Genomic DNA, 27293 nt, shown 5'->3' on the forward strand with positions numbered 1-27293 from the left:
TACCTGACTGGCCTAGTGCTTTTCCCTACTTTCTTCAGTTTAAGCCTAAACTTTGCAAGGAGAAGCTCATGGTCTGAGCCACAGTCAGCTCCTGGTCTTGTTTTTACCGACTGTATAGAGCTTCTCCATCTTTGGCTGCAGAGCATATAGTCAATCTGATTTCTGTGTTGACCGTCTGGTGATGTCCATGTGTAGAGCCGTCTCTTGGGTTGTTGGAAAAGAGTGTTTGCTATGACCATCGTATTCTCTTGACAAAATTCTATCAGCCTGTGCCCTGCTTCATTTTGTACTCCAAGGCCAAACTTGCCTGTTATTCCAGTTATCTTTTGGCTTCCTACTTTAGCATTCCAATCCCCCATGATGATAAGGACATCATTTTTTGGTGTTACTTCTATAAGGTGCTGTAGGGCTTCATAGAACCGGTCAATTTCATCCTCTTCAGCACTGGTGGTTGGGGCATAGACTTGGACTACTGTGATATTGAATGGTTTGCCTTGGATTCGAACTGAGATCATTCTGTCATTTTGAGGATTGTATCCCAGTATTGATTTTCCTACTCTTTTATTGACTATGAAGGCTACTCCATTTCTTCTGAGGGATTCTTGCCCGCAGTAGTATACCTGATGGTCATCTGAATTAAATTCACCCATTCCTGTCCATTTTAGTTCGCTGATACCTAAGATGTCGATGTTCAGTCTTGTCATCTCTTGTTTGACCACGTCCAGCTTTCCTTGATTCATGGATCTTACATTCCAGGTTCCTATGGAGAAAAAATCTTTACAGCATCGGACTTTCCTTTCACCACCAGACATATCCACAGCTGAGCGTCCTTTCGGCTTTGGCCCAGTCGCTTCATTCTTTCTGGCGCTACTAGTACTAGCCCTCTGCTCTTCCCCAGTAGCATATTGGACGCCTTCCGACCTGAGGGGCTCATCTTCCAGCGTCATATCGTTTTGCCTTTTGGTACTGTCCATAGGGTTTTCATGGCAAAGATACTGGAGTGGGTTGCCATTTCCTTCTCCAGTGGATCACGTTTTGTCAGAACTCTCAGCTATGACCTGTCCGTCTTGGGTGGCCCTGCACGGCATAGCTCATAGCTTCATTGAATTACGCAAGCCCCTTCGCCACGACAAGGCAGTAATCCATGAAGGGGTGCTAAATAATACTAATACTAATAATACTAATAACTTGGAAGGGACCTTGGAGGTCATCTAGTCCAACCCCTTGCTCAGGCAGGAAACCCTATACCATTTCAGACAAATGGCCATCCAGTCTCTTCTTAAAAACTTCCAGTGCTGGAGCATTCACAGCTTCTGGAGGCAAGGAGTTCCACTGATTGTCTTCACTATCAGGAAGTTTCTCCTTAGTTCTAGGTTGCTTCTCTCCTTGGTTAATTTCCATCCGTTGCTTCTTGTCCTGCCTTCAGGTGCTTTGCAGAAGAGCTTGACTCCCTCTTCTTTGGGGCCGCCCCTGAGATATAGGAACACTGCGATCATGTCACCCTCATCCTTTTCTTCATCTTCAATATGGACTGACGTTTGTATGAAAGTTTAGCAATCCAACTCTGCTTACTGGTCACTATTTTTGAAAAGTACTTCAGTCTGGATCATTCATTCCCCTCCATCACCACAACACTTTTGAGAGCCGAATCAGCCGCAGCCAAGCAGGGCGCCACCATCTTCAAAGGAAAAACAAGAAAGTCCAGTTGCCTCCTGAAAAAGCACCTTTAGGACAACCATGACCTGGAGGACTGAGAATCTAGGCACTCCTACATCACTTAGTAGCTGTTCCTTGCTGTAAACATAAGGTGGGACAAAATTGAAAATTGCCTTCCAAGCTCCTCCTGTACTAGCCTTTATAAAGATGTTCTGTTGTTGCACAAGGAGCAGGGGTTCGTTGGTTTGCTTCTGGGTCTAATTCAAGCTGTTGGTTATCAGGGCTTTTTTTCTCATAGAATGCCCAGAACTGAGTTCCGGCACCTTTTTTGGATGGAACCTTGTAGGGTAGGCAAGGCATGTTGTATGACATGTGTGAGTTCCGGCACCTTTTTCTTTTACAAAAAAAGCACGGGTCCAGCAGGAGGGGCATGCCGCAGACCCCATCAATCAAGGACTTCTAGCTGTTGGGGTCCAGGAGATGGGCCTTTTCTAGGGTGGCTCCCACCATCTTGAACATCATTTCTCTTTGAGGCGAGATCTCCAACCATTGGACTCAATTATATTTCTATATTTAGATTATTGTAAGCCACCTTGACAGGGAGATGGGAAGCGCATAGATTTAATCAATGAATAACACTCCTCTGCACCTCTTTATTGCAGTGGTGGGGTGGGGGTTGGTGGCACTTGCTGAATTGGCCATTAACGTACAGGATTTCTTCTCTGGGGTTCAATTCCTTACTCTGTCAATATAAAAGATTTCCATCATATCCTCCCCCTCCCAACTGACGTTCGAGGTATTATTAAGGATTGCATTTGGGTGAATTTTATGACACCCTAAAACCCACCAATATTCCCACAGTTCACCACCACTTTCCGGCAATACATATATTTACATTTACAATCCAAATATTTACATTAGAAATATAAGTAGCCCATTTTTTTAAAAAAAAAGTCAATTTATTTAACTTGGGGGGCGGGGGGTGTCTCCGACCTTGGCAACTTTAAGATTTGCGGACTTCCACTCCCAGAATTCCCCAGCCAGCCATGCTGGCTGGGGAATTCTGGGAGTGGAAGTCCACAGGTTTTAAAGTAGGCAAGATTGGACACCCTCGATTGAAAAGTTTTGTATGCCGCCTCTCTTCCGTAACACAAACCTGGCCGGCTCCGATCAGTAACAAAAGGAAGAACAAAAGCATCAAAAAGCAACCCAACAAAAAACACGCGGCTTCCCACACAACAACAATAACAACAATAACAAAACCACAACAACGCTGCATAGCTCTTCAGCTTGCATCCATTTGCGGGCGGAACTGAAGCGGGTAAGGAACAACTTCCGCCCTTAAGGGGGCGGGCCACATGATCCCTCTACTCCTTGCCGGAAGTGACCTTTTCCTTGCCTTCAGAGCCATGGCTGTCCCTTGGCGGAAGTAGGACTTTTTAACCCCGGAAGTAATGCTTCCCAGGCGGTTTCGCCTAATCGGAGAGGCTGGACGCGAGTCGTTGGTTTTCTCGCCGCAAAAAAAAAGCCCGGTTCTCAGGGCGGTTGGGGAAGCCGAGCTTCCCCTGCTGAGGGCGGCCCTGGCTCCTCTTCCTGCTTTCCTTTCTCGTCTGTAATTACGTTTATATCCCGCCTTTCCTTCGGGCGCTCAAGGGGGTTTTCCTAGCATTCCTTCCTGCTGGTTTCCCCCACAACAACCCTGTGAGGTAGGTCGTGCTGAGAGAGAGAGAGAGAGAGAGAGAAAGAGGGAGGGACTGGCCCCAAGTCCTCCAGGGACCCTTTGTGGTTAAGGATGGATTTTATTTTATGTCTACTGTTCTGATTTTTTTTTAAAAAAAGATGTAGAGACTGTAGAATAGGGGTCTTCAAACTTGGCCCTTTTATGACTTGGGGACTTCAACTCCCAGTGGGCCTGGCTGAGGAATTCTGGGAGTTGAAGTCCACAAGTCATAAAAGGGCCAAGTTTGAAGACCCCTGCTGTGTGTTGAAGGAGGAGTGCAGAGAAGAGCAACAAAGAGGATCAGGGGACTGGAGGCTAAAACATATAAGGAACAGGTTGCTGGAATTGGGAATGTCTAGTTTAATGAAGAGAAGGGCGAGGGGTGACATGATAGCAGTGTTCCAATATCTCAGGGGCTGCCACAAAGAAGAGGGAGTCAAGCTATTCTCCAAAGTGCCTGAAGGCAGGACAAGAAGCAACAGATGGAAACTCATCAAGGAGAGAAGCAACCTAGAACTAAGGAGAAACTTCCTGACAGTGAGAACAATGAACCAGTGGAACAGCTTCCCTCCAGAAGCTGTGAATGCTCCAACACTGGAACTTTTAAAGAAGAGACTGGACAGCCAATTGTCTGAAATGGTAGAAGGTTTCCTGCCTGAGCAGGGGGTTGGACTAGAGGACCTCTAAGATCCCTTCCAACTCTTGTTATTCTCTTATTCTGTAATGCTTCTCTGATTCACTTCAAACAATCTCCCAGCTTCTCCATTCCCTCATGAACTTCACAGCAATCCTGTAAAATAGATTAGTCTTAGAGAACAATAGATCCATTGTCCTAACTCTCCCAAACTAGCTCTCCCCTTGCCATCACGAGGGACGAAAATAATTTCTGGTTTGAGGAAAATATGCAAAATGCTTTTATTTTTGTATGTAATCACTGATATTTCTTCATACTCATACATGGTACCTGTGCATCGATCTAAGAACAGACAGATGGCAAAAGCAAAGGAAGAAGGGCAAGGAGAATAAAACTTGATAGTTAAACACAGTGCTTTTTTTTGTAAAAAAAAAAGGTGCCAGAACTCACACATGTCATACAACCCACCTTGCCTACCCTACGAGGTTCCATCCAAAAAAGGTGCCGGAACTCTGTTCTGGGGGTTCTATGACAAAAAAAGCCCTGGGTAACCAGTACTTACAGTCATTTATAAAGTTGTTTTCTACCAGAGTGACTTGATAAATATACAGACATGTCTTATTGCAAGGGACTGTTAATCCAATTGGTTGCTCAAAAAAATGACATTGCCTCAAACTTTTAGAAAGCTCCTTGGTTTGAACATATGAGAAATAGATTTCTATATGACCAAAAGAAAAATTATTTAAGTAGGTACATATTTAAAATGGAAAATTATCACAACACTTAGTGACCTGTATAATAACATGTAAGCTACAATAGTGGATTTTTTTTATTGAGTTGTACTTCTTGATTATTCAGGAAGGAAGAATTTGCTATATCCACACCTTTAGTTCACGGATAGGAAATTAAAGAAACCGGAAGGCATAGAATACTGACTGCTAAAGTTTCCAAAACAGTTTTTTCCCAGCCTAGATGGAAGAAAGAGTTGCAATTTTTTCGTGGCTTGGATTGATTTGGAGTATAATGCTTGCTTTTTGTAATCATTGCTTTTCTTTTTCCTCTACGTTTATCCTAACAGCTGGCTATAAAAAACCCATATTATAATTTTGTCCTTCGCTAAAGGCCTAAAAGCTTGCTCTGTTAATTGACTCGGGGGCCCAGATGGAGGTTAGGTTAGGGTTAGCATTAACGTGTTTCGGCAGTTCCTTGACTGGGGTATTGTTTACTGTTGGTCTGTTAAGCTTTAATTTATGCTCATTTGGGCAAGCCACTAGAATATAAATTGAGAACAAACCCCATTCCTTACTAGCGACAAAGATGTTGCCCAGTTTGGATAGTGAAACCTCTGCAAGAAAGCCCACCAAGCTAGAGAGAGCACCAAAAGGTCGTCTCATTTAAACCCTGAGCTACAAATATTCTCCTTTATTGGTATTTGTTTTGTGTGTGTGTGTGTGTGTGTGTGAGTGAGTGAGAGAGAGAGAGAGAGAGAGAGATAGACAGACAGACACCGTTTGATTTTCCAAACTCTTTATTTATTTATTTCCACCGGGATCTGAAAACCTATTTATTTGAACAGGCCGGCCTGGTTTAAGGGTTTGGGGTATTTTTAATTATTTATTGTTAGGGCTTAATTAATTTAATTTCATTTTAACTTTTGTATGTAAAGCTTTTACTGCCCTGTAGACCGCCCTGAGTCCTTCAGGAGAAGGGCGGTATAGAAATTCAATTATAAATTATAATAAATTATTGTGGTTTTTCAGGGGAACCCTAGCAAAATGGCAGAATGTTCTGCTCTTCAGTTTGTCAGCACTTACGCCTTCGAAGCCATGCAGAAAGTGGACGTGGTGCGTTTAGCGGCGCTGAGCGACCCGGAGCTCCGATTGTTGTTGCCTTGCTTGGTGCGGATGGCCTTGTGTGCGCCAGCCGATCAGAGCCAGAGTTGGGCCCAGGACAAGAAACTCATCCTGCGCCTGCTTTCGGGCGTCGAAGCCGTCAACTCCATCGTCGCCTTGCTCTCGGTGGATTTTCACGCTTTGGAACAGGACGCCAGCAAAGAGCAACAGCTGAGGTAAGGCTGCCTGGTTTTGCTCTTCCCTCGCAACAAATCTGAAGAGGAAGTCATAATAATAATAATAATAATAATAATAATAATAATAATAATAATAATAATAATAATAATAATAATAATAATAATAATAATAATAAGAAGAAGAAGAAGAAGAAGAAGAAGAAGAAGAAGAAGAAGAAGAAGAAGAAGAAGAAGAAGAAGAAGTTGGAAGGGACCTTGGAGGTCATCTAGTCCAACCCCCTGCTCCGGCAGGAAACCCTATACCATTTCAGACAAATGGCTGTCCAGTCTCTTCTTAAAAACTTCCAGTGTTGGAGCATTCACCACTTCTGGTGGCAGGTTGTTCCACTGGTTAATTGTTCTGACTGTCAGGAAGTTTCTCCTTAGTTCTAGGTTGCTTCTCTCCTTGGTTAGTTTCCATCCGTTGCTTCTTGTCCTGCTCTCAGGTGCTCTGGAGAACAGCCTGGCTCCCTCTTCTTTGGGGCAGCCCCTGAGATATTGGAACATTGCTATCATGTCACCCCTCACCCTTCTCTTCATTAAAGTAGACATACCCAATTCCAGCAACCGTTCCCTATATCTTCTCTTCTTAGACATAAGCTTGGCGGAGGCAGCGGAGAGAGCATTTTGGTGTCCCAGCTGCAGCATGGCCTGACTCTGGAATTTGAACACAGCGATTCACCCCGGCGGCTCCGTCTTGTGCTGAGCGAGCTGCTGGCAATTATGAATAAGGTGAGTTTTTCCTTCAGTCCTTCCTGGCAAGGTGACCTCTCTTTTCTGGGTCCGTAAAGCTGTAGGTTTTCCTTCCTTCCTTCCTTCCTTCCTTCCTTCCTTCCTTCCTTCCTTCCTTTCTTCCTCCTCCCTCCCTCCCTCCCTGTTCCATCCATCCATCTTCCTTTTTTACTCACTCCATCTTCTTTCCTTCCTCCCCCCTCCCTCACTCACTCTATCTTCTTTCCTTCCCTCCCTTTTTCATCCATCCATCCCTCCATGCATCCCTCCATCTTCCTTCCTCACTCCATCTTCTTCCCTCCCTCCATCTTCTGTCCTTCCTTCCTTCCTTCCTTCCTTCCTTCCTTCCTTCCTTCCTTCCTTCCTTCCTTCCTTCCTTCCTTCCTTCCTTCCTTCCTTCCTTGCTCCCCCCTCACTCACTCACTCCATCTTCTTTCCTTCTTTCCCTCCATCTTCCTTTCCTCCCAATCCTTCTTTCCTTCCTGCCTGCCTCCCTCCCTGATGCAGCTCTGGGCAGTTTACCATATAATAAAAAAGTAAAAAGCACCAGTAACAATTACCATCAGAAAAAATCGAAGAGAAAAGCAAAAACAACCCCACCAAGATACACGATGGGCAGCCCGGGGAATGGGGATTTTCTCTCCTTGGCCAGCCACCCCCACTGTAGCAGCCCCAGGCAAGCAGCAGAGCCGTCTTCGTAGGCCCTTCTGGGAGGCCAGGAATGCAGGGGTGGAACTCGCCTCCAAGGGGAGAATACGGGCTGTCCTCAACTTCCAACCGTTCATTTAGTCACCGTTCTGGAAAAAGTGACTTGTGACCGGTTTTCACACTTGCGACCGTTGCAGCATGCACATACACACACACACACACACACACACACACACACACACACACACACACCCGCGGTCACGTGATCAAAATTCGGATGCTTGGTGGCTGGCTCAAATTGATGACGGTTGCAGTGTCCCGGGGTGTGTGTCACGTGATCACATTTTTGCGACCTCCTGACAAGCAAAGTCAACGGGGGAAGCCAGATTCGCTTAACCGCCGTGTGACTTAATTTTTTTAGTTATTTTTATTTTATTGAATTTATATACCGCCCTTTCCCGAAGGACTCAGGACGGTTTACAGGGTACTTAAAACATTGATACAAAAATTAAAAACGATTAAAAAGTTTAAATTTAATCCCTGAAAAAATATAAAAAACCCCAATTTAAAACTCTCAGCCTGGGCCGGAAAGCTCAAAGAGCCAAGTCTTCAGGTCCCGGCGGAATGAACGAAGGTCGGGGGCAGTCCTAAGCTCCGCAGGCAGCTGGTTCCAGAGGGCAGGCGCACCCTGAGAAGACCCTCCCTGTGGGGGAGTGCACAGGACGAAGGGAACTCGATGCCAGCAGCAGGTGTTCCCTCAGATATCCCGGACCCTCGCCATTTAGGGCTTTATAGGTCATCACCAGCACCTTGAATCTCACCCGGAGGGCAACCGGAAGCCAATGCAGCTCGCGGAGTAGAGGTGTTACATGGGAGTATCAGGAAGCCCCCATCACAACTTTCGCGGCTGCATTCTGCACCAGCTGAAGCCTCCGAGTGGTCCTCAAGGGCAGCCCCATGTAGAGAGCGTTGCAGTAGTCTAAACGGGAGGTCACGAGCACATGAGTGACTGTGCGTAGGGCATCTCGGTCCAGGTAGGGTCGCAACTGGCGCACCAGGCGAACCTGGGCAAAAGCCCCCCTGGTCACGGCCCCTATGTGATCTTCAAAATTGAGCCGTGAATCCAGGAGGACGCCCATGTTGCGAGCCCTATCAACAGGGGGTAACACCTCACCCCCCATCGTTAAAGATGGAATAGTCTGGTTGACCCGAGATGCCGGTATGCACAGCCACTCAGTCTTGGCAGGACTGAGACGATTTAATTGCAAAGATTCATTTAATACCTGTGGTAACCAAGGTCGTAAAATGGGGGCAAAATTCGCTTAGCAAATGTCTCACGTAGTCACAGAAATGTTTTGGGCTTCATTGTGGTCATCAGCCTTCCTTCCTTCCTTCCTTCCTTCCTTCCTTCCTTCCTTCCTTCCTTCCTTCCTTCCTTCCTTCCTTCCCTCCCTCCCTCCCTCCCTCCCTCCCTCCCTCCTTCCTTCCTTCCTTCCTTCCTTCCTTCCTTCCTTCCTTCCTTCCTTTCCAGCTTGCTTTGCTTTTCCTTTTCACCAAGAAATCATCTTTCCGAACAGGTGGCCGACTCCGCTGGCGAGTTTTTTTTCAAGTCCCCAGAGCTGTTTGAGAGCCCGGTTTATTTGGAAGAGGCGGCGGATGTCCTCTGCATTTTGCAAGCAGGTGTGTCTTTCTCTCCCTTTCTTGCCAGGTGTGAGTAAGGCAGCCCTCGACTTAACAACCACTCATTTAGTGACCGTTCAAAGTTACACCGGTGCTGAAAAATGTGATTTACAGCCAGTCCTCACGATTACAGGCGGCACAGCATCCTTGCGGTCACACGTGATCAAAATTTGGTTGCTTGGCAACCGGCGTGGATTTATAATGGCTGCAGCTTCCCAGAGTCGCACAATTCAGATGATCGAAGGCCTGGAGACTAAAACATAAGAAGACCGGTTGCAGGATTTGGATTTGGCTAGTCTTGAGAAGAGAAGGACTAGGGGGGGGGCAGTCTTCCAGTATTTGAGGGGCTGCCACAAAGAAGAAGGGGATCGCTCTATTCTCCAGAGCACCCGAAGGCAAGACAAGGAACAATGGATGGAAACTAACCAAGGAGAGAAGCAACCTGGAATTAAGGATTTCCAAGTGACCTCATGCAGGCTGGAAAGGGACAGCCAAAGGATTAGGATTTAGGATTAGGATTTATTAAAATTTATATGCCGCCCTTCTCCCTAAGGACTCAGGGCGGCTCACAACAATAAAAATTAAGAAACATAAAATACAAAAATTAAAAAAAGAATTAAACAATGAATATAAGAAATACGGGACAATTTACACAATAAAAACCAAATTAAAAACCGTGATCAGTCCAGGCCCGCTTGTTGGAACAACCATGTCTTCAGGTCACGGCGGAAGGACTGAAGGTCAGGGGCCGTCCGCAGCTCCGGGGGCAACTCATTCCAGAGGGTCGGCGCGCCCAGAGAGAAGGCTCTCCCCCTGGGGGTCGCCAGCCGGCATTGCTTAGCCAACGGAACCCTGAGGAGGCCGACTCTGTGGGAGCGAACCGGGCGATGGGAGGTTGACAATGGCAGCAGGTGGTCTCGCAAGTACCCCAGGCCTAAGCCATGTAGGGCTTTAAAGGTTATTACCAGCACCTTGAATTTCACCCGGAGGGCAACCGGAAGCCAATGCAGCTCACGCAGGAGAGGTGTAACATGGGAGTATCAAGATACTCCCATAAGCACCCGCGCAGCCGCATTTTGCACCAGCTGAAGCCTCCGGGTGCACTTCAAGGGCAGCCCCGTGTAGAGAGCATTGCAGTAATCCAGGCGAGAAGTGACAAGGGCGTGGGTGACTGTGCATAGGGCATCTCGGTCCAAAAAGGGGCGCAACCGGCGCACCAGGCGAACCTGTGCAAAGCCCCCCCTGGTCACGACAGTTAGATGGTCTTCCAGGTTAAGCCGTGAAGAACCAGATGTGGCCCAGCGGCCATAAAATGTCCACATCTGATCTTAAGAGACATATGCATCTTCAACTTTTTTTTCCTTTTATCTATATTGTTCATATTAGTCATAATGTCATTTATCCCTAGCCTATTGTTCACTGGCTTCACTTTGAACTTTTTGAATAATAACAACAATAATAATAATAATAAATAATACAGTTGGAAGGGACCTTGGAGGTCTTCTAGTCCAACTCCCTGCTCAGGCAGGAGACCCTATACCGTTTCAGACAAATGGCTGTCCAGTCTCTTCTTTAAAACTTCCAGTGTTGGAGCAGTTCACCGCTTCTGGAGGCAGGTGGTTCCATTGGCTAATTGTTTTCACTGTCAGAAAATTTCTTCTTAGTTCTAGGTTGCTTCTCTCTTTGATTTTGATTAGTTTCCATCCGTTGCTTCTTGTCCTGCCTTCAGGTGCTTTGGAAAATAGCTTGACTCCCTCTTCTTTGGGGCAGCCCCTGAGATATTGGAACACTGCTATCATGTCACCCCTCGCCCTTCTCTTCATTAGACTAGACCAGGGGTAAGCAACCTTGGCACTTTTATGACTCGTGGACTTCAACTCCCAGAATTCCTGAGCCAGCCATGCTGAGGAGAGAGGTTTCCATGCTGAGCCATGCTGGCTCAGGAATTCTGGGAGTTGAAGTCCACGAGTCATAAAAGAGCCAACGTTGCCTACCCCTGTACTAGACATACCCAATTCCAGCAACCGTTCCCTATATGTTTTAGCCTCCAGTCCCCTAATCATCTTTGTTGTTCTTCTCTGCACTCTTTCTAGAGTCTCAACATCTTCTGGTGACCAAAACTGGACGCCATATTCCAAGTACGGCCTTACCAAGGCATTGGTAGTTGGTAGCTTCTGGGCAAGATCCGTTTTAACTTGTACATGTCTTGTCCTTGTATTTTAAATTTTTTTTTTATTGAAAAGTTTTACAGTACATTTTTTAAAAGACAAAACCCCTCCCAACCCCCTCCCCTCTCCCCCAACCTCCCCAACTCTTCCCTCCCCTCCCCCCTCCCCGACTTCCCAGAGCTAAATACAGGGTATAAAAATACAAACAAACATAATCTACAATATGCAAACAACAATAAAATATTAAATTCTATCGCACTTTAACTCTTAATAAAATAACTACAAGCAATTGATATATCACATAAATCCAATACTTATTCAAATGCTAGGTGAAACTTTTGAGTCCCATATTTATTCTGGATGTAATCAATCCATCTTCGCCACTCCACAATATATATGTCTGTTGCGACTGGTCTTTCAAATACGCTGAAATCTTTGCCATTTCCGCCAAATTGGAAACTTTTAAAGTCCATTCTTCTATAGTCGGCAGTTCTTCCTTCTTCCAATATTGCGCTACTAAAAGTCTCGCTGCCGTATTTGTATTTTAAATTTTATGCTGAAGAGTATGCCTTGTTTTAATCATGATGCTTCTGGCACAAAATAAACAGACATTGAACCCTTGTCTGTTCAGAACTTCCTTCTCTGTTGCCTATCGTTGATGTGGCTGAAGCCTTGCTACACGTGAAGAATGGAGCTTGGTTCCTCTGTCTTTTAGTAGCCAACGTCCCAGACAGCTTCAGTGAAGGTATGTTACATGCCTGAAATACTTTGTTTGGCAGTGATTTTGTGTGTCGCTGTGTGTTGCAAAGGCACCGTCGGTGCGCCTCAGGAGAAACGTTGGCTGGAGCCACCTTTTTCAGTAAGACCATTTGAAGGGTAAGAAACGAAGCTAAACAGCTGAATAGGAACTAAACCTACTTACGGCATTCAATATTTGTCTTGAGTGCAGTCTAATGGACTGCACGTTAAATGAAAAACGCCGCGTACGTTTCAAAAGACAAAGAGAAAAGAAGAATGCAATTCACTCCCATCGAGAGTTCCAGAAAATGGTGAACTTGTGGAATGAGAATGTGGCCCAGCTGGTCAACACAGTCACTTCTGAATGCCCCCAAGTCAGAGGTCCCCAACCTTTTGGGCACCGGGGACCGATTCCGTGGAGAGAGGTTTTTCCGCGGTTCGGAGGGTGCATGGTTTTGTGTGCTGCCTGCATCCCGCGGATGGGGCTGTGCTTGTTTCTGCGGACCGTTGGCTGGCGTGCCACGGCCCGGTACCGGTCCACAGACCAGGGGGTTGAGGACCCCTGCCCTAAGTCTTTTTCTGAACCCTGGATAACTCTAGAACCCTTTGATCAGGATGGGTGGCTGGCCACCTGCGTGTGCCCTACGCCTCCCGCCACTGCTTTTGCAACTGGAAAGTGGTCCGAGTTGAAAGCCTTGCAATTCTTTCTTTCCCCCCCCCCCCCAATTGGTGGATTGCAGTCTGCAGGGGCCTGATTAAGAACGGCGAGAGGCAAGACGAGGAAAGCTTTGGAGGCCGCCGCAGAACAGACGCGCTGCGTCACCTTTGCAAGATGAACCCTTCCCAGGCGCTGAGGGTCCGTGGCATGGTGGTACGTCCTTTTTATCACTTCTTGTGAGAAAGGCGTTGTGGTAAAGTTAACTAATGACCTTCGCTCATTCCGCCGGGACCCTGAAGACCTGGCTCTTTGAGCTTTCTGGCCTGGACTGAGAGTATTAATTGGGGTTTTAATTGGATTCTAATTGGGGTTTTTATTTATTCAAGGTTAATGTAATCATTTTAATTGTTTTTAATTTTTGTAATTGTTGTATTGTTTTTTTAAAAAAACCTTGTGAACCGCCCTGAGTCCTATGGGAGAAGGGCGGTATATAAGTTTAATAAATAATAATAATGGGTGCTTTTTTTGTAAAAGAAAAAGGTGCCGGAACTCACACATGTCATACAACCCGCCTTGCCTACCCTACAAGGTTCCATCCAAAAAAGGTGCCGGAACTCCGTTCTGAGCGTTCCATGAGAAAAAAAAGCCCTGATAATAATAATAATAATAACTTATTCACCTCTTTTCTGATAGAAGAGGACAATTACAGCTCGGGGTTGAAGAGCAGGTTTTCTTGGTGGCCCCTGTGCTTGGTGGGTTTCTTGAAGACGTTTCGTTACCAAACTGGATAGCAGCATTATCAAACATGTACATACCGTGTTTCCCTGGAAATAAGACCTATTCTCTAAAATAAGCCCTAGCTTGTTTTTAATGTCTGTGCTTAATATAAGCCCTACCCGCAAAATAAGATCTAGTGAAGACCCTGCCCACTTTGTCCCCCTGTCTGGTTGTGCGAGGTGGGGCGAGGCGCACACGTAAAAATCAAGCTTGGGGATGGGGGGGGGAGGAACTTCCCCACACGCCCCGTATCTGCTTACCTCAGGGCCCCTGCAGCCAGGTCTCACGGCGGCAGCAGCAACAGCAGCCCTCTCCTACAAAAAAGCCTGTGTGGCCACTGGCCCACTTCTGGTTGCTGGTAGCCACTCGTGGCAGGATGCCACATGAAACGTCATGCTGGTGCTGCTGCCCGCGGAAGGATGGCAGTTTGCACCAGTGCCGCTGCCCGTGTGCACAATGTGCTACGTGGCATCCTGCGAGCGGCTGCAGAAGACATTGGGCGCTGGCGTGACCAGTGTCGGGGTGTGGGAGGTCTGGCGGGTAAGACATCACCTGAAAATAAGACCTAGTGCCTCTTTTGGAAGCAAATATATGTATGTATGTATGTACAGCAGTAACACTGAGAGGGATCTCAGAGTCCTAGTAGACAATCCCTTAAATACGAGCCAGCCGTGTGCTGCAGCTGCCAAAAAAGCCAACACAGTGCTAGACTCTAGAAAGAGTACAGAGTACAGAGAAGAGCAACAAAGATGATTGGGGGACTGGAGGCTAAAATATATAGGGAACGGTTGCTGGAATTGGGTATGTGTAGTTTAACGAAGAGAAGGGTGAGGGGCGACATGATAGCAGTGTTCCAATATCTCAGGGGCTGCCACAAAGAAGAGGGAGTCAAGCTGTTCTCCAAAGCACCTGAAAGCAGGACAAGAAGCAATGGATGAAAACTAGTCAAGGAGAGAAGCAACCTAGAACTAAGGAGAAATTTCCTGACAGTTAGAACAACTAACCAGTGGAACAACCTGCCTCCAGAAGTGGTGAATGCTCCAACACTGGAACTTTTTAAGAGGAGACTGGACAGCCATTTGCCTGAAATGGTATAGGGTTTGGACTAGATGACCTCCAAGGTCCCTTCCAACTTTCTTCTTCTTCTTCTTCTTCTTCTTCTTCTTCTTCTTCTTCTTCTTCTTCTTCTTCTTCTTCTTCTTCTTCTTCTTCTTCTTCCTTCTTCTTCTTCTTCTTCTTCTTCTTCTTCTTCTTCTTCTTCTTCTTCTTCTTCTTCTTCCTCTTCTTCTTCCTCCTCTTCTTCTTCTTCTTCTTCTTCTTATTATTATTATTCTTATTATTCTTATTCTTATTATTCTTATTCTTATTATTCTTATTCTTCTTCTTCTTCTTCTTCTTATTATTATTATTATTATTATTATTATTATTATTATTGTGTGTATATATGCATATATATATGTATATATATAAAAGAACGGATCTTATTTTCAAGGAAACACTATACCATCAAAAGCCAAAAAGGAAAGAAAAAGATGTAAGCACCTCACCAGCAATCCACACCCAAATTTGCAGAGATTAATGACAGGATTAACATTAAGACCAGCAGGCAAGAAGCAAACAATACCCCAACCAAGGAACTACCAACTCCGACAAACAAGCTAATAGTCAATCAAAGAACCACCAAGAACATTCCCACCAACTCTGACAGGGCTAGCCACTTGTATATAAAATGAGACAAAATCCTACTTTCTAACTCAGGGCTGCAAAAATCAGCCGCTGCGCCACGGGGCACAAAAACTGGCTGCCTCCGTGCCTTGGGGTGCAAAAATGAGACGCTGCTGTGCCACGGGATGCAGAAACAAGGCACTGCACCACACAAGAATGGGGCATGGCTAGTGAGTATCACGCGGCCACTAGCCCTGCCCTGTTTGCGTGCCGCATGTGCTTGCAACCCTGTGCGCACGTGCCCACACGCACACACGTGAAATGCTTCCCCCTCCCTTTTCCTGCAATCTGCCAACCGACAAAAAGTTGGTGACCTCTGTTTTAACTAGCGTTGCTGGTGTTACCTAGTTTGGTACTGAAATGTCTGAAAGGAAACAGCCAAGCTCAGAGAATACCAAGGACACCATATTTCTTTTTGTTTTTTTATTATATTAATAACATCATGATTTAAAAATAACAACCAGTGCCCACATTTATAATCTTTACAGTTAGCAACATGGTTAAAAGGATGAGACTTCCCTTGCACAAGGAACATAAATGTACCTGGTTCTTATGTATGTGTCTTCCAGTAATCTGGCAATGGAGACAGACGTCTGTCGGAAGTAAATTTGCAGCCAAATTTCAAGAGGTTCTCGTTTGCTTAGGTGGAGGAATGTCACTTGCCAGGACTTGGCGTAGCTTTGACTTTGGATCACACCAAGAACAAGTTTTCAGAGGATAGTGTCAGTGACCTGGTCTGTTTTGTGAGCGGCTTGTTGCTTGGAACAAATGCCAAAGTGCGGACATGGTTTGGAACTTTTATCCGGAATGGTCAACAGGTGAGAATTTGATAGAGGAAAACACCATAGCATAGCCCAGTGACGGTGAACCTTTTACAGACCGAGTGCCCCAAAACTGGCCCCGTCCCCCACTCCGCCCCCTGCCCGTTTTTCCCCCACCCTGCCCCCTGGGCCACCCACCGCCTCCACGGCCCACCGCAGCAGATTGCTCAGCTGGCCCAGCAGCACCATGGCAGCCACGCCCTCCTCCTGTGCCCTGCAGCATCAACCGCGCACGATGGGGCGTGAGGGCAGAGTCTTCTCCCTGCTGCCCAGCTGCATTATCTTTGGCTGCACTGTTCCACGTGGCCTGTACTCGGGGGTGACTCTCCTGTGGGGTGCTGCTGGTGAGGAAGGGGCCACGGGGGGAGGCGGGGTGGGGGCGACGGCGCGCGTGCCCACAGAGAGGGCTCTGAGTGTCCGCCTCTGTTGTGATTCAGTGTCAGCCTGTGCTCCCAGCAGCTGAGTCCGATGAATCTGTCGTAAGTCGAGGTCTACCTGAAAAACAGGTGGGAAGTACTACTTGCCTTTTAGATACCGTATCACTGGGAATAGCATGAGATTTTTACGGCAGCGCTGGGCTTTTTAACCCCTTATGACAGTGATGGTGAACCTTTTAGAGACCGAGTGCCCAAACTGCAACCCCAAACCCACTTATTTATTGCAAAGTGCCAACACGGCAATTTAATCTGAATACTGAGGTTTTAGTTTGTAAAAAACAACTCATACATTAACATCTTGTGTCTTAAAAGAAAAACACCATAGCAAAGCTTTCAATGATACAAACCACTTTTTCCTGAAAGGTAAAAGTTTGTATTTGGCATGCTTTTGAACAATTAATGTGATTTTTGCTGTTTTGTGCATGCTGATAATTTGTCTAACCTTGGCTTATACTTCGCAAGTTTGAGAGCAACACGTGCAGCACTCAGGTCATCTGTTAGTCTGTTTCTGGTGTCAGATTTGATATAATTCAAAGCTGAAAACAACGCGCTCGCTCCAGAGGCTTGTTTTGGCTAGGAAGGGGCTTGAGAAATGGCTTTTTCTGCGAAAACGTAGCCAAAGAGCGAGGTGCGTGTGCCCACAGAGAGGGCTCCGAGTGCCCCCCTCTGGCACACGTGCCATTGGTTCGCCACCACTACCTTATGAAAAGAATAACAGCAGAAGGCTGCCATTTGACGTCCTTAATTTTAATCCATTCAATCCAAGCCGTGGATGCAAAAAGCTTAAAGCAATGAATAAACATATAAAACCACTATTAACTATACTGAAATCGTTCAAAACTAAAAATAAAACAAAAAACAAAAAGGAAATTGATAGACGTAGAACATAGAATAATAGAGCCGTGGTGGCGCAATGGTTAGGATGCAGCACTGCAGGCTACTTCTGCGGACTGCCGGATGCCCACTGTTCCGCAGTTCGATCCTGACCAGCTCATGGTCGACTCATCCTTCCATCCTTCCGAGGTCGGTAAAATGAGGACCCAGATTGTTGGGGGCAAAAATGCTGACTCTGTAAACTGCTTAGAGAGGGCTGTAAAGCACTGTGAAGCGGTATATGCTATTGGGGAAGGAAGGAAGGAAGAACGGACCCTGGTGATGCAGTGGTTAGAATGCAGGATTGCAGGCTAACAGCCGACTGCCAACAGTTCGATCCTGACCAGTTCAAGGTTGACTCAGCCTTTCATCCTTCCGAGGTCGGTAAATGAAGACCCAGATTGTTGGGGGCAATAGGCTGACTCTGTAAACTGCTTAGAGAGGACTGTAAAAAATTGTGGGATGATACATAAGTGCTATTCCTTCCTCCTTCCCTCCCTTCCTATGGTGGTGCAGTGGTTAAAATGCGGTATTGCAGGCTGACTTTGCCCACCGCCAGCAGTTCGATCCTGACCAGCTCAAGGTCGACTCAGCCTTCCAGCCTTCCGAGCTTGGTAAAATGAGGACCCAGATTGTTGGGGGCCATAGGCTGACTCTGTAAGCCGCTTAGAGAGGGCTGTAAAGCACTGTGAAGCAGTATACAAGTCTAAGTGCTATTGCTATAACAGGGTCGGAAGGGACTTTGGAGGTCTTCTAGTCCAACCTCCCCCCACCCTTGCTCAGGCAGGAAATCCAATACCATTTCAGAGAAATAGCTGTCCAGTCTCTTCTTGAAAACTTCCAGTGATGGAGCAGCCACAACATCCGGAGATAAGCCGTTCCACTGATTAATTGTTCTCACTGTCAGGCAATTTCTCCTCAATTCTAGTCTGGCTCTCCAATGATCTTTGTTTGCTTGTGAAATGTGTTTCAAGAGCTCAAGCGGGTATCTGGTTGCGTCCCTGTGTGGCGCTAAACCCTTATTTGGAGTTTGCTCAGTAGAGCCCCGTTTTCCTTCTCTTGTGCAGCGCAAACGGGAGAACATCAGCTCTGTGCTCTGGCAGATGAGGAGGCAGCTGCTGCTCGAACTGATGGAGATCCTGCCCACCGTCCGCAGCTTGCACATCCCCGAGGAGGCCGAGCAAGAGATGGAACCCAACATCTCGGTCTATTCCGGGCTGAAGGAGGAGCACGTCGTCAAGGCCAGCGCCCTCCTGCGCCTCTACTGTGCTCTGATGGGCATTGCCGGCTTAAAGTGAGCAGGCCTGGATCTTCTTCCGCGGACTTAGTCATCCTACGACGGTCACGTTTGCGGGTTGGGTCTCAGAGTTCCCTTAGCTCAGGGGTCCCCAACCCACAGTCCGTGGAGCAGTACAGGCCCACAACCTGCCAGCAATCGGTCTGCACAAACAAGCAAAGCCCCGTCCGTGGGATGTGGGCATCACACAAAACCATGCGCTCTCTGGTCCGTGGAAAAACCTTTCTCTGGGGAACCTGGTGGTGCCCAAAAGGTTGGGGACCTCTGCCTTAGGTGGCCATTCATTGGATGGTGACGGTTGAGGGTCAAAATGTGTGGTGGGAAGGATGTCTAAGGAAAGATCAATATCGCAATTGGAGCTCATTTTTCCCCATTCAGTTTCTTAACCAAAGTAACTTTAAGAAGGGTGGACTTCAACTCCCAGAATTCCCCAGCCAGCATGCTTTAACAGGGGTGGACTTCAACTCTCAGAATTCCCCAGCTGGAATGCTTTAAGAAGGGTGGACTTCAACTCCCAGAATCCCCCAGCTGGCATGCTTTAAGAGGGGTGGACTTCCAGTCCCAGAATTCCCCAGCTGGAATGCTTTAAGATGGGTGGACTTCAACTCCCAGAATTCCCTAGCCAGCATGCTTTAAGAGAGGTGGACTTCCAGTCCCAGAATTCCCCAGCTGGAATGCTTTAAGAGGGGTGGACTTCAACTCCCAGAATTCCACAGCCAGCATGCTTTAAGAGGGGTGGACTTCAACTCCCAGAATTCCCCAGCCAGCATGCTTTAAGAGGGGTGGACTTCCAGTCCCAGAATTCCCCAGCTGGAATGCTTTAAGATGGGTGGAATTCAACTCCCAGAATCCCCCAGCCGGCATGCTTTAAGCCCTCCTTTAAATTTAGATCCTTTTTTTGGTTGTCTCTATCCTTTCCTGTCGGCTGCACTAAATTGTGAAAAAGAATATCCAGTCTGCACAAGTCAAGTCTTTACTTGGCAGGCCCGTTCCGAGCCTCTTCTCGGAGGGAACCACATCATGCAGAATCTGCCTCGCACGAGCCGTTCCTGACAACTGAAGAACCAAGGAATAAACTTGCTGTTTAGAACAGTGTTCCCCACCCTTTCTGGCTTGCCGGACCGATAGGGGTGGGGATGGGGAGAAGGGATGGTTCTGTGTGAGTGCCAAGTGTACACGTGCATGTGCAACTCGTGGAAGTGGAGGTGTGCACGCCTGCTTGTGCAGCTTGGTTCCGAATGGGCCGAGTGCAGCCCGGGGACCTCTGGTTTAGAACACGGGTCCCCAACCCCTGCTCCGTGGACCAGTACCGGGCCACGGCATGCCAGCAACCGGTCCTCACAAACAAGCAAAGCCCCATCCGCGGGATGCAGGCAGCACACAAAACCACGTACTCTCCAGTCCACGGAAAAACCTCTCTCCACGTAACCAGTCCTTGTTGCCCAAAAGGTTGGGGACCCCTGATTTAGAAGACTTGTTTTGCAAATGACTCCAGGCACTGGGGAGAAATATTGCCCTGCCAATCGTATGCAGCTGATCCTCTCTTTGTTTCATCCTGCAGGCCGACCGACGAAGAAGCGGAGCAGCTACTTCAGCTCATGACCAGCCGCCCGCCGGCCACTCCGGCAGGGGTCCGCTTTGTGTCGCTCTCTTTCTGCATGCTGCTCGCTTTCTCCACGCTCGTCAGGTATCCTTTGAGTAACCAAATGATTCCATTCATTTCATTGCTGGTGGACGGGTGGGGGGGTGGGGGAGGAGCGGCCTCGGCTGGGATCGGGCCCCTCACCCTGAGCTGCAAATCCAGAGTGTGACCCCTTTTCTGTTTGGAGGCCAGCTTTTCTTTATTTTTATTTATTTGCTAAGAGGAGAATGGGAGTGGGACAATGACTTAATTCCACAAGACACACGGTAAAGGTAAAGGTAAAGGTTCCCCCGCACATGCGTGCTAGTCGTTTCCGACTCTAGGGGCCGGTGCTCATCTCCGTTTCAATGCCGAAGAGCCAGCGCTTGTCCGAGGACGTCTCCGTGGTCATGTGGCCGGCATGACTAGACGCCAAAGGCGCACGGAACGCTGTTACCTTCCCACCGTAGCGGTCCCTATTTTTCTACTTGCATTTTTACGTGCTTTCGAACTGCTAGGTTGGCAGAAGCTGGGACGAGTAACAGGCGCTCACTCTTTTACACGGCACTTGGGATTCAACCCGCCAAACTGCCGACCTTCTGATCGACAAGCTCGGCGTCCTAACCCACTGAGCCACCGCATCCCTTAAGACACACACACACACACACCTATTTGAGGTCACCATTGCTACATATAGTCCTCGACTTACGGTCACAACTGAGCCCCAAATTTCCATCGCTTAACAAGTCAGACATTAAGTGAGGTTTGTCCGCTTTGACGACCTTTTTTGTCACAGGTGGCAATAGCGATAGCACTTAGACTTGCATACCGCTTCACAACGTGGAGAAAAGCAAAGTCTTACACTTAGGCAGGAAAAAAACCAAAGGCACAAATACAGACTGGACGAGACCCGGCTTAAAGACAGCAACTGTGAGAGAGACCTTGGGAGTCCGAGTGGACGATCACTTAACCAGGAGCCAGCAGTGTGCTGCAGTGGCCAAAAAAGCTAATACAGTCCTGGGTTGTATAAAGAGAGGCATAGAATCAAGATCACGAGAAGTATTAGTCCCGCGTTATAAAGCCCTAGTGAGACCACACCTGGAATACTGCTGCCAATTTTGGTCACCATATCTCAAAAAAGATGTAGAGAGTTTGGAAAAAATACATAGAAGAGCAACTAAGATGATCCAAGGCCTGGAGACTAAAACATACGAAGAATGGCTACAGGACTTGGGTTTGGCTAGTCCAGGGGTCAGCAACCTGAAACAGTGAAAGAGCCACTCAGAACTGGTTCCCTCACAAAAGGAAAAACGGAGCCACAAAAATTGTGTGCGCATGGGCGTACATGCACACATGCGCAGAACAGGGTTTGACTGAAGAGTGGAGCCAAGGCGAGATATTTATTTATTTATTGATTGATGGGATTTATATCCCGCCCTATCTCCCGAAGGACTCAGGGCGGCTAACAACAAAACATATAATAAGTACAGAAATCAAGATAAAAATGAAATTGAGAACATCAGTGCAATAAATTAAAATTAGAGAATTTAAAAAATGAATTAAAAATACTAAATATAAATTAATTAAAATGCCTGTCAGTCTAGGTCAGCCTGGTGGAACAGGTGTGTTTTGAGGCCGCGGCGAAAGGATTGGAGGTTTTGGGCCATCCGAAGCTCAGGGGGGAGCTGATTCCATAGGGCTGGCGCTCCCACAGAGAAGGCCCTCCCCCTGGGGGTCGCCAGCCGACATTGCCTAGCTGACGGTACCCTGAGGAGGCCTTCTCTGTGTGAGCGTACTGGACGATGGGAATTCGTTCCCGGCAGCAGATGGTCCTGCAAGTATCCCGGGCCTAAGCCATGTAGGGCTTTAAAGGTGAGTACCAGCACCTTAAATCTCACCCGGAGGGCAACTGGTAGCCAATGCAGCTCACGCAGGAGGGGTGTAATATGGGAGTATCGGGGAGCTCCCATCACAACCCGTGCAGCTGCATTCTGCACCAGCTGAAGCCTCCGGGTGGTCTTCAAGGGCAGCCCCATTTAGAGAGCATTACAGTAATCAATACGGGAGGTAACGAGTGCGTGGGTGACTGTACGTAGGGCATCTCGGTCCAAAAAGGGGCGCAATTGGTATATAAGACGAATCTGTGCAAATGCCCCCCTAGCCACGGCTACCCTGCATATTTGAATTGATTGGTTGAACTTTTTTAGTCCCACTTTTTTTTTTGGACTACACATAGCAGAAGACTGGGAGCCGCAGGAGACGGCTGAAAGAGCCGCATGCAGCTCCGGAGCTGCAGGTTGCAGACCTGTGGGCTAGTCTAAAGAAAAGAAGAAACAGGGGTGACATAATAGCGGTATTCCAGTATTTGAGGGGCTGCCACAAAGAAGAGGGGGTCAAACTATTCTCCAAAGCACCAGACGGAAGGACGAGAAACAATGGTTGGAAACTGATCAAGGAGAGAAGCAACCTGGAATTAAGGAGAAACTTCCTAACAGTGAGGACAATTAACCAGTGGAACAGCTTGCCTCCAGAAATCGTGGGTGCTTCATCACTGGAGATTTTTAAGAAGAGACTACACAATCTCTTGTCTGAGATGGTGTAGGTTCTCCTGCTTGAGCAGGGGACTGGACTAGAAGACCTCCAGGGTCCCTTCCAGCGCTGTTCGATTCTAACAGTGCTTTACAGCCCTCTGTAAACCATTTACAGAATCTCCAACAATCTGGGCCCTCATTTTGCCGACCTTGGAAGGATGGACTTGCTCAAGGTTAACTCAACCGTCCATGTTTAGATTGGAGATAGATGATGTCTTATCCTCCCCCTCTTTAGTCTACGACACGGTCCTTTCCGCAGTTCCAAGAAGGCTCCCCACCCATTTGCACCACTCAGGTGACCCCGAGGACACAGACAAACCTCCAGGTGGCTTCAACGACTCTCTAAAAGAATGCAAACGACCAGCTATCCGCAAGGAGTATAAATCCTTCCATTTCCCCACCATCCCAGTCAGAGCTGAAGAAGCTTCTCGGATGAGAAGCGAAACGTCTTCAAAGAAAAAAAAGCAAGAAAGTCCAGCTGCCTCTTGGAAAGAGCACCTTTGGGATAACCATGACCTGGAGGACTGAGAATCTCCATAGACCTTGTGGGGATTGATGTTCCACAGGGAGCGTGATGCTTTTATCTAACAATAACTAATAATAATAAAGTTGGAAGGGACCTTGGAGGTCATCTAGTCCAACCCCTTGCTCAGCCAGGAGACCCTATACCGTTTCAGACAAATGGCTGTCCAATCTCTTCTTAAAAACATCCAGTGTTGGAGCATTCACAGCTTTTGGAGGCAGGTTGTTCCACTGGTTAATTGTTCTAGCTGTCAGGAAATTCCTCCTTAGTTCTAAGTTGCTTCTCTCCTTGATCAGTTTTCATCCGTTGCTTCTTGTCCTGCCTTCAGCTGCTTTGGAGAAGAGCTTGACTCCCTCTTCTTTGGGACAGCCCCTGAAGGCTGCTACCATGTCCCCCCCCCCTCGCCCTTCTCTTCATTAAACTAGACATGCCCAATTCCAGCAGCCGTTCCTTATATTTTGGGTCCACCCAGGTGTAGCAATCACGTGACCGTGGGGATGCTGTGATGGTCATAAGTGTGGGAACTGGTCATAAGTCACTTTTCCAGTGTCTTGTAACACTGAATGGTTGCTACATGAATGGTTCTAAGTCAAGGACTACCTGTAACTGCAACCCTGGATAGAGTCGTGGCTTGCAGTCGCTGGAGGCTTTTAATAAGAAGAGACTGAACAGCCATTTGTCTGGAATGGTATAGGGCAGGGGGTCTTCAAACGTGGCCCTTTTATGACTTGTGGACTGCAACTCCCAGAATTCCTCAGCCAGCGTGCACGCTGGATGAGGAATTCTGGGAGTTGCAGTCCACAAGTCATAAAAGCCTTGGTGGAGCAGTGGGCTAATGCCTCCTTAAGTGACACCAGCTGCCTGCAATTAGTGCAGGTTCGCATCCCACCAGGCTCAAGGTTGACTCAGCCTTCCATCCTTCCGAGGTCGGTAAAATGAGGACCCAGATTGTTGGGGGCAATTAAGCTGACTTTGTAATAATGCCGCTTGGGGTGTGTGTGAAAGCCCTAATAAGCAGGCATATACATTGAATGAAGGCTACTGCTAAGCTTGTAAGCCGCCCTGAGTCTTCGGAGAAGGGCGGGATATAAATGGGATTAAAATAAAAATAAATAAATAAAAGGGCCACGTTTGAAGACCCCCTGCTATAGGGTCTCTTGCTTGAGCAGGGGGCTGGACTAGAAGACCTCCAAGGTCCCTTCCCATCCTGTTCTCCGGTTATTCTGTCCGACTTCCAAATCTTAACGCGATCCTCTCTCTTTAGCACCCCAGAACAAGAGCAGCTGATGGTGATGTGGTTGAGCTGGATGATCAAGGAAGAAGCTTATTTTGAAAGGTTAGCGACCTTTTCCTGCCCTTGCCAAAAATACAGTGTACACTAAAAAAAAACAAAAAAACATTCTCCATGAAATGTTTTCCTCCTCTCCCCACTTTTCTTTTCCGACAGCACTTCCGGAGTTTCGGCCTCCTTCGGCGAGATGCTGTTATTGGTTGCCATGTATTTCCATAGCAACCAGCTCAGCGCTATCATTGACTTGGTGTGCTCTACTCTGGGCATGAAGGTAAGTGGCCCACTCCCACTGGTGGGGCCTGGAGCTGCAGGCCTTCCTGCTTGACGTCCCTAAAGCTGCCTCTGTAATCTTAATCATAATCATAATAGTAAAGTTGGAAGGGACCTTGGAGGTCATCTACTCCAACCCCCTGCTCAGGCAGGAAACCCTGTACCATTTCAGACAAACGGCTGTCCAGTCTCTTCTTAAAAACTTCCAGTGTTGGAGCATTCACCGCTTCTGGAGGAAGGTTGTTCCACTGGTTAATTGTTCCGACTGTCAGGAAGTTTCTCCTTAGTTCCAGGTTGCTTCTCTCCTTGGTGAGTTTCCATCCGTTGCTTCTTGTCCTGCCTTCAGGCGCTCTGGAGAACAGCTTGGCTCCCTCTTCTTGTCAAACATCAGATTTAATCCAAGAGTCAGTTTGGCCTAGTGATGAAAGCATATGGCTAGAAAGCAGGAGACGGTGAGTTCTAGTCCTGCCTTAGTCATGAACACTGTCTGGGTGACTTTGGGCCAATCACCAGGAGATGGTGAGTTGTAGTCCTGCCTTCGGCATGAACACTGTCTGGGTGACTTTGGGCCAATCACCAAGAGACGGAGAGTTCTAGTCCTGCCTTAGTCATGAACACTGTCTGGGTGACTTTGAGACAATCATCAGGAGACTGTGAGTTCTAGTCCCAACGTAGGCATGATAGCCAGCTGGGTGACTTTGCGACAATTAACAGGAGAGGGTGAGTTCTAGACAATGAGATGAAGGCTGGCTAGGCGACTTTGGAACAATCCCCAGCAGACTGGATGCTAAAAGAAATGAAGAATGGTGGAAGGAATTGGGTATGTTTAATGAAGAGAAGGACGAGGGGGGGGGACATGATAGCAGTGTTCCAATATCTCAGGGGGGCTGCCCTAAAAAAAGAGGGAGTCAAGCTATTCTCCAAAGCACCCGAAGGCAGGACAAGAAGCAACGGATGGAAACTAATCAAGGAGAGAAGCAACCTAGAACTAAGGAGAAACTTCCTGACAGTTAGAACAATTAACCAGTGGAACAACCTGCCTCCAGAAGCTGTGAATGCTCCAACACTGGAAGTCTTTAAGAAGAGACTGGACAGCCATTTGTCCAAAATGGTATAGGGTTTCCTGCCTGAGCAGGAGGTTGGTCTAGAAGACCTCCAAGGTCCCTTTCAACTGTTAGACTGTTATTATTTTGAAAGACCCTCCAGATCAGGAGACAATGTGTTCTAATCACACCTTAGCTATGAAAGCCGGCTGGGTGACTTGGGATGACTCAACAGGAGGCTGTGAGTTCTAGTCCCACCTTAGCTATGAAAACCACACCCATAACGAACTGATCTCCGTGTTCATTTAACAACTGTGGCGTTTATTTACGGATTGCTGCATAAAAGGTCGTAAAATTGGGTTGGTCACGAGGCAGGCTCCATTACGGCCTTATGTCAAAGACAATTTGTGGGGAATATTCACTTTAGCAAAAACCCTCAGCCTGACAATATTGGTGTTCCTGGTCTTACTTATTTCAGATTGTCATCAAACCCAGTTCTCTGAGTCGCATGAAAACCATCTTCACCCAGGAGATTTTCACCGAACAGGTAATCTGTTAATCAGTCTTTTTTGGCATAAACCAGGATGGAAGTTCACTTTGTTTGTTTTTTTAAAGGCACCGAAACAGGAAAGCTTCGTCTGGGTACATATTTCATGTAAAATATTCCGAGTTTCCTTTGCGGTTCTATGACTGAATAAAGATTCATTGATTTTCTAGGTTTTCTTCAGTCTGAGCATTTCATAATACAGATTATAATGGCTCTAGGCCAGGGGTCTTCAAACTTGGGCCTTTTATTTATGACTTTATGACTTGTGGACTTCAAGTATTGCTAAGCACATAGATTTGTGCTTAGATTGTAAGCCGCCCTGAGTCTTCGGAGAAGGGCGGGATATAAATGGGATTTTAAAAAAAAAAGTCAAGTTGAAGTCCACAAGTCATAAAAGGGCCAAGTTGGAAGACCCTTGCGTGTGGACTGCAACTCCCAGAATTCCTCAGTCAGGCACGCTTTCTGAGGAATTCTGGGAGTTGAAGTCCACAAGTCATAAAAGGGCCAAGTTTGAAGACCCCTGCTTGTGGACTTCAACTCCCAGAATTCCTCAGCCAGGCACACTTTCTGAGGAATTCTGGGAGTTGAAGTCCACAAGTCATAAAAGGGCCAAGTTTGAAGGCCCCTGCTTGTGGACTTCAACTCCTAGAATTCCTCAGCTAGGCACGCTGGCTGAGGAATTCTGGGAGTTGAAGTCCACAAGTCATAAAAGGGCCAGGTATGAAGACATCTGCTTTAGGTAGTCCTTAATTTAGGACTGATTGCTTTGCGGACC

At 47.2% G+C, this 27293-nt stretch overlaps 1 protein-coding gene across 1 annotated transcript in view; it reads left to right on the forward strand.

Annotated features, from left to right (window-relative positions):
* Positions 1-3142: 3142 nt before the first annotated feature.
* Positions 3143-27293, forward strand: part of INTS2 (integrator complex subunit 2) — a 56642-nt gene continuing 32491 nt past the window's right edge. The window contains exons 1-12 of the mRNA XM_081346673.1: positions 3143-3362; positions 5771-6078; positions 6672-6810; positions 9036-9138; positions 11938-12051; positions 12785-12915; positions 15849-16022; positions 18403-18629; positions 20194-20319; positions 24632-24703; positions 24815-24929; positions 26450-26518. Of these exons, the coding sequence (XP_081202799.1) occupies positions 5786-6078; positions 6672-6810; positions 9036-9138; positions 11938-12051; positions 12785-12915; positions 15849-16022; positions 18403-18629; positions 20194-20319; positions 24632-24703; positions 24815-24929; positions 26450-26518 (1563 nt within the window). The 5' untranslated portion in view covers positions 3143-3362; positions 5771-5785. The remainder of the gene's footprint in view (positions 3363-5770; positions 6079-6671; positions 6811-9035; positions 9139-11937; positions 12052-12784; positions 12916-15848; positions 16023-18402; positions 18630-20193; positions 20320-24631; positions 24704-24814; positions 24930-26449; positions 26519-27293) is intronic.

The sequence above is a fragment of the Vipera berus genome, assembly GCF_964194415.1.
Source record: "Vipera berus genome assembly, chromosome: 1".
NCBI classification, from domain to species: domain Eukaryota; kingdom Metazoa; phylum Chordata; class Lepidosauria; order Squamata; family Viperidae; genus Vipera; species Vipera berus.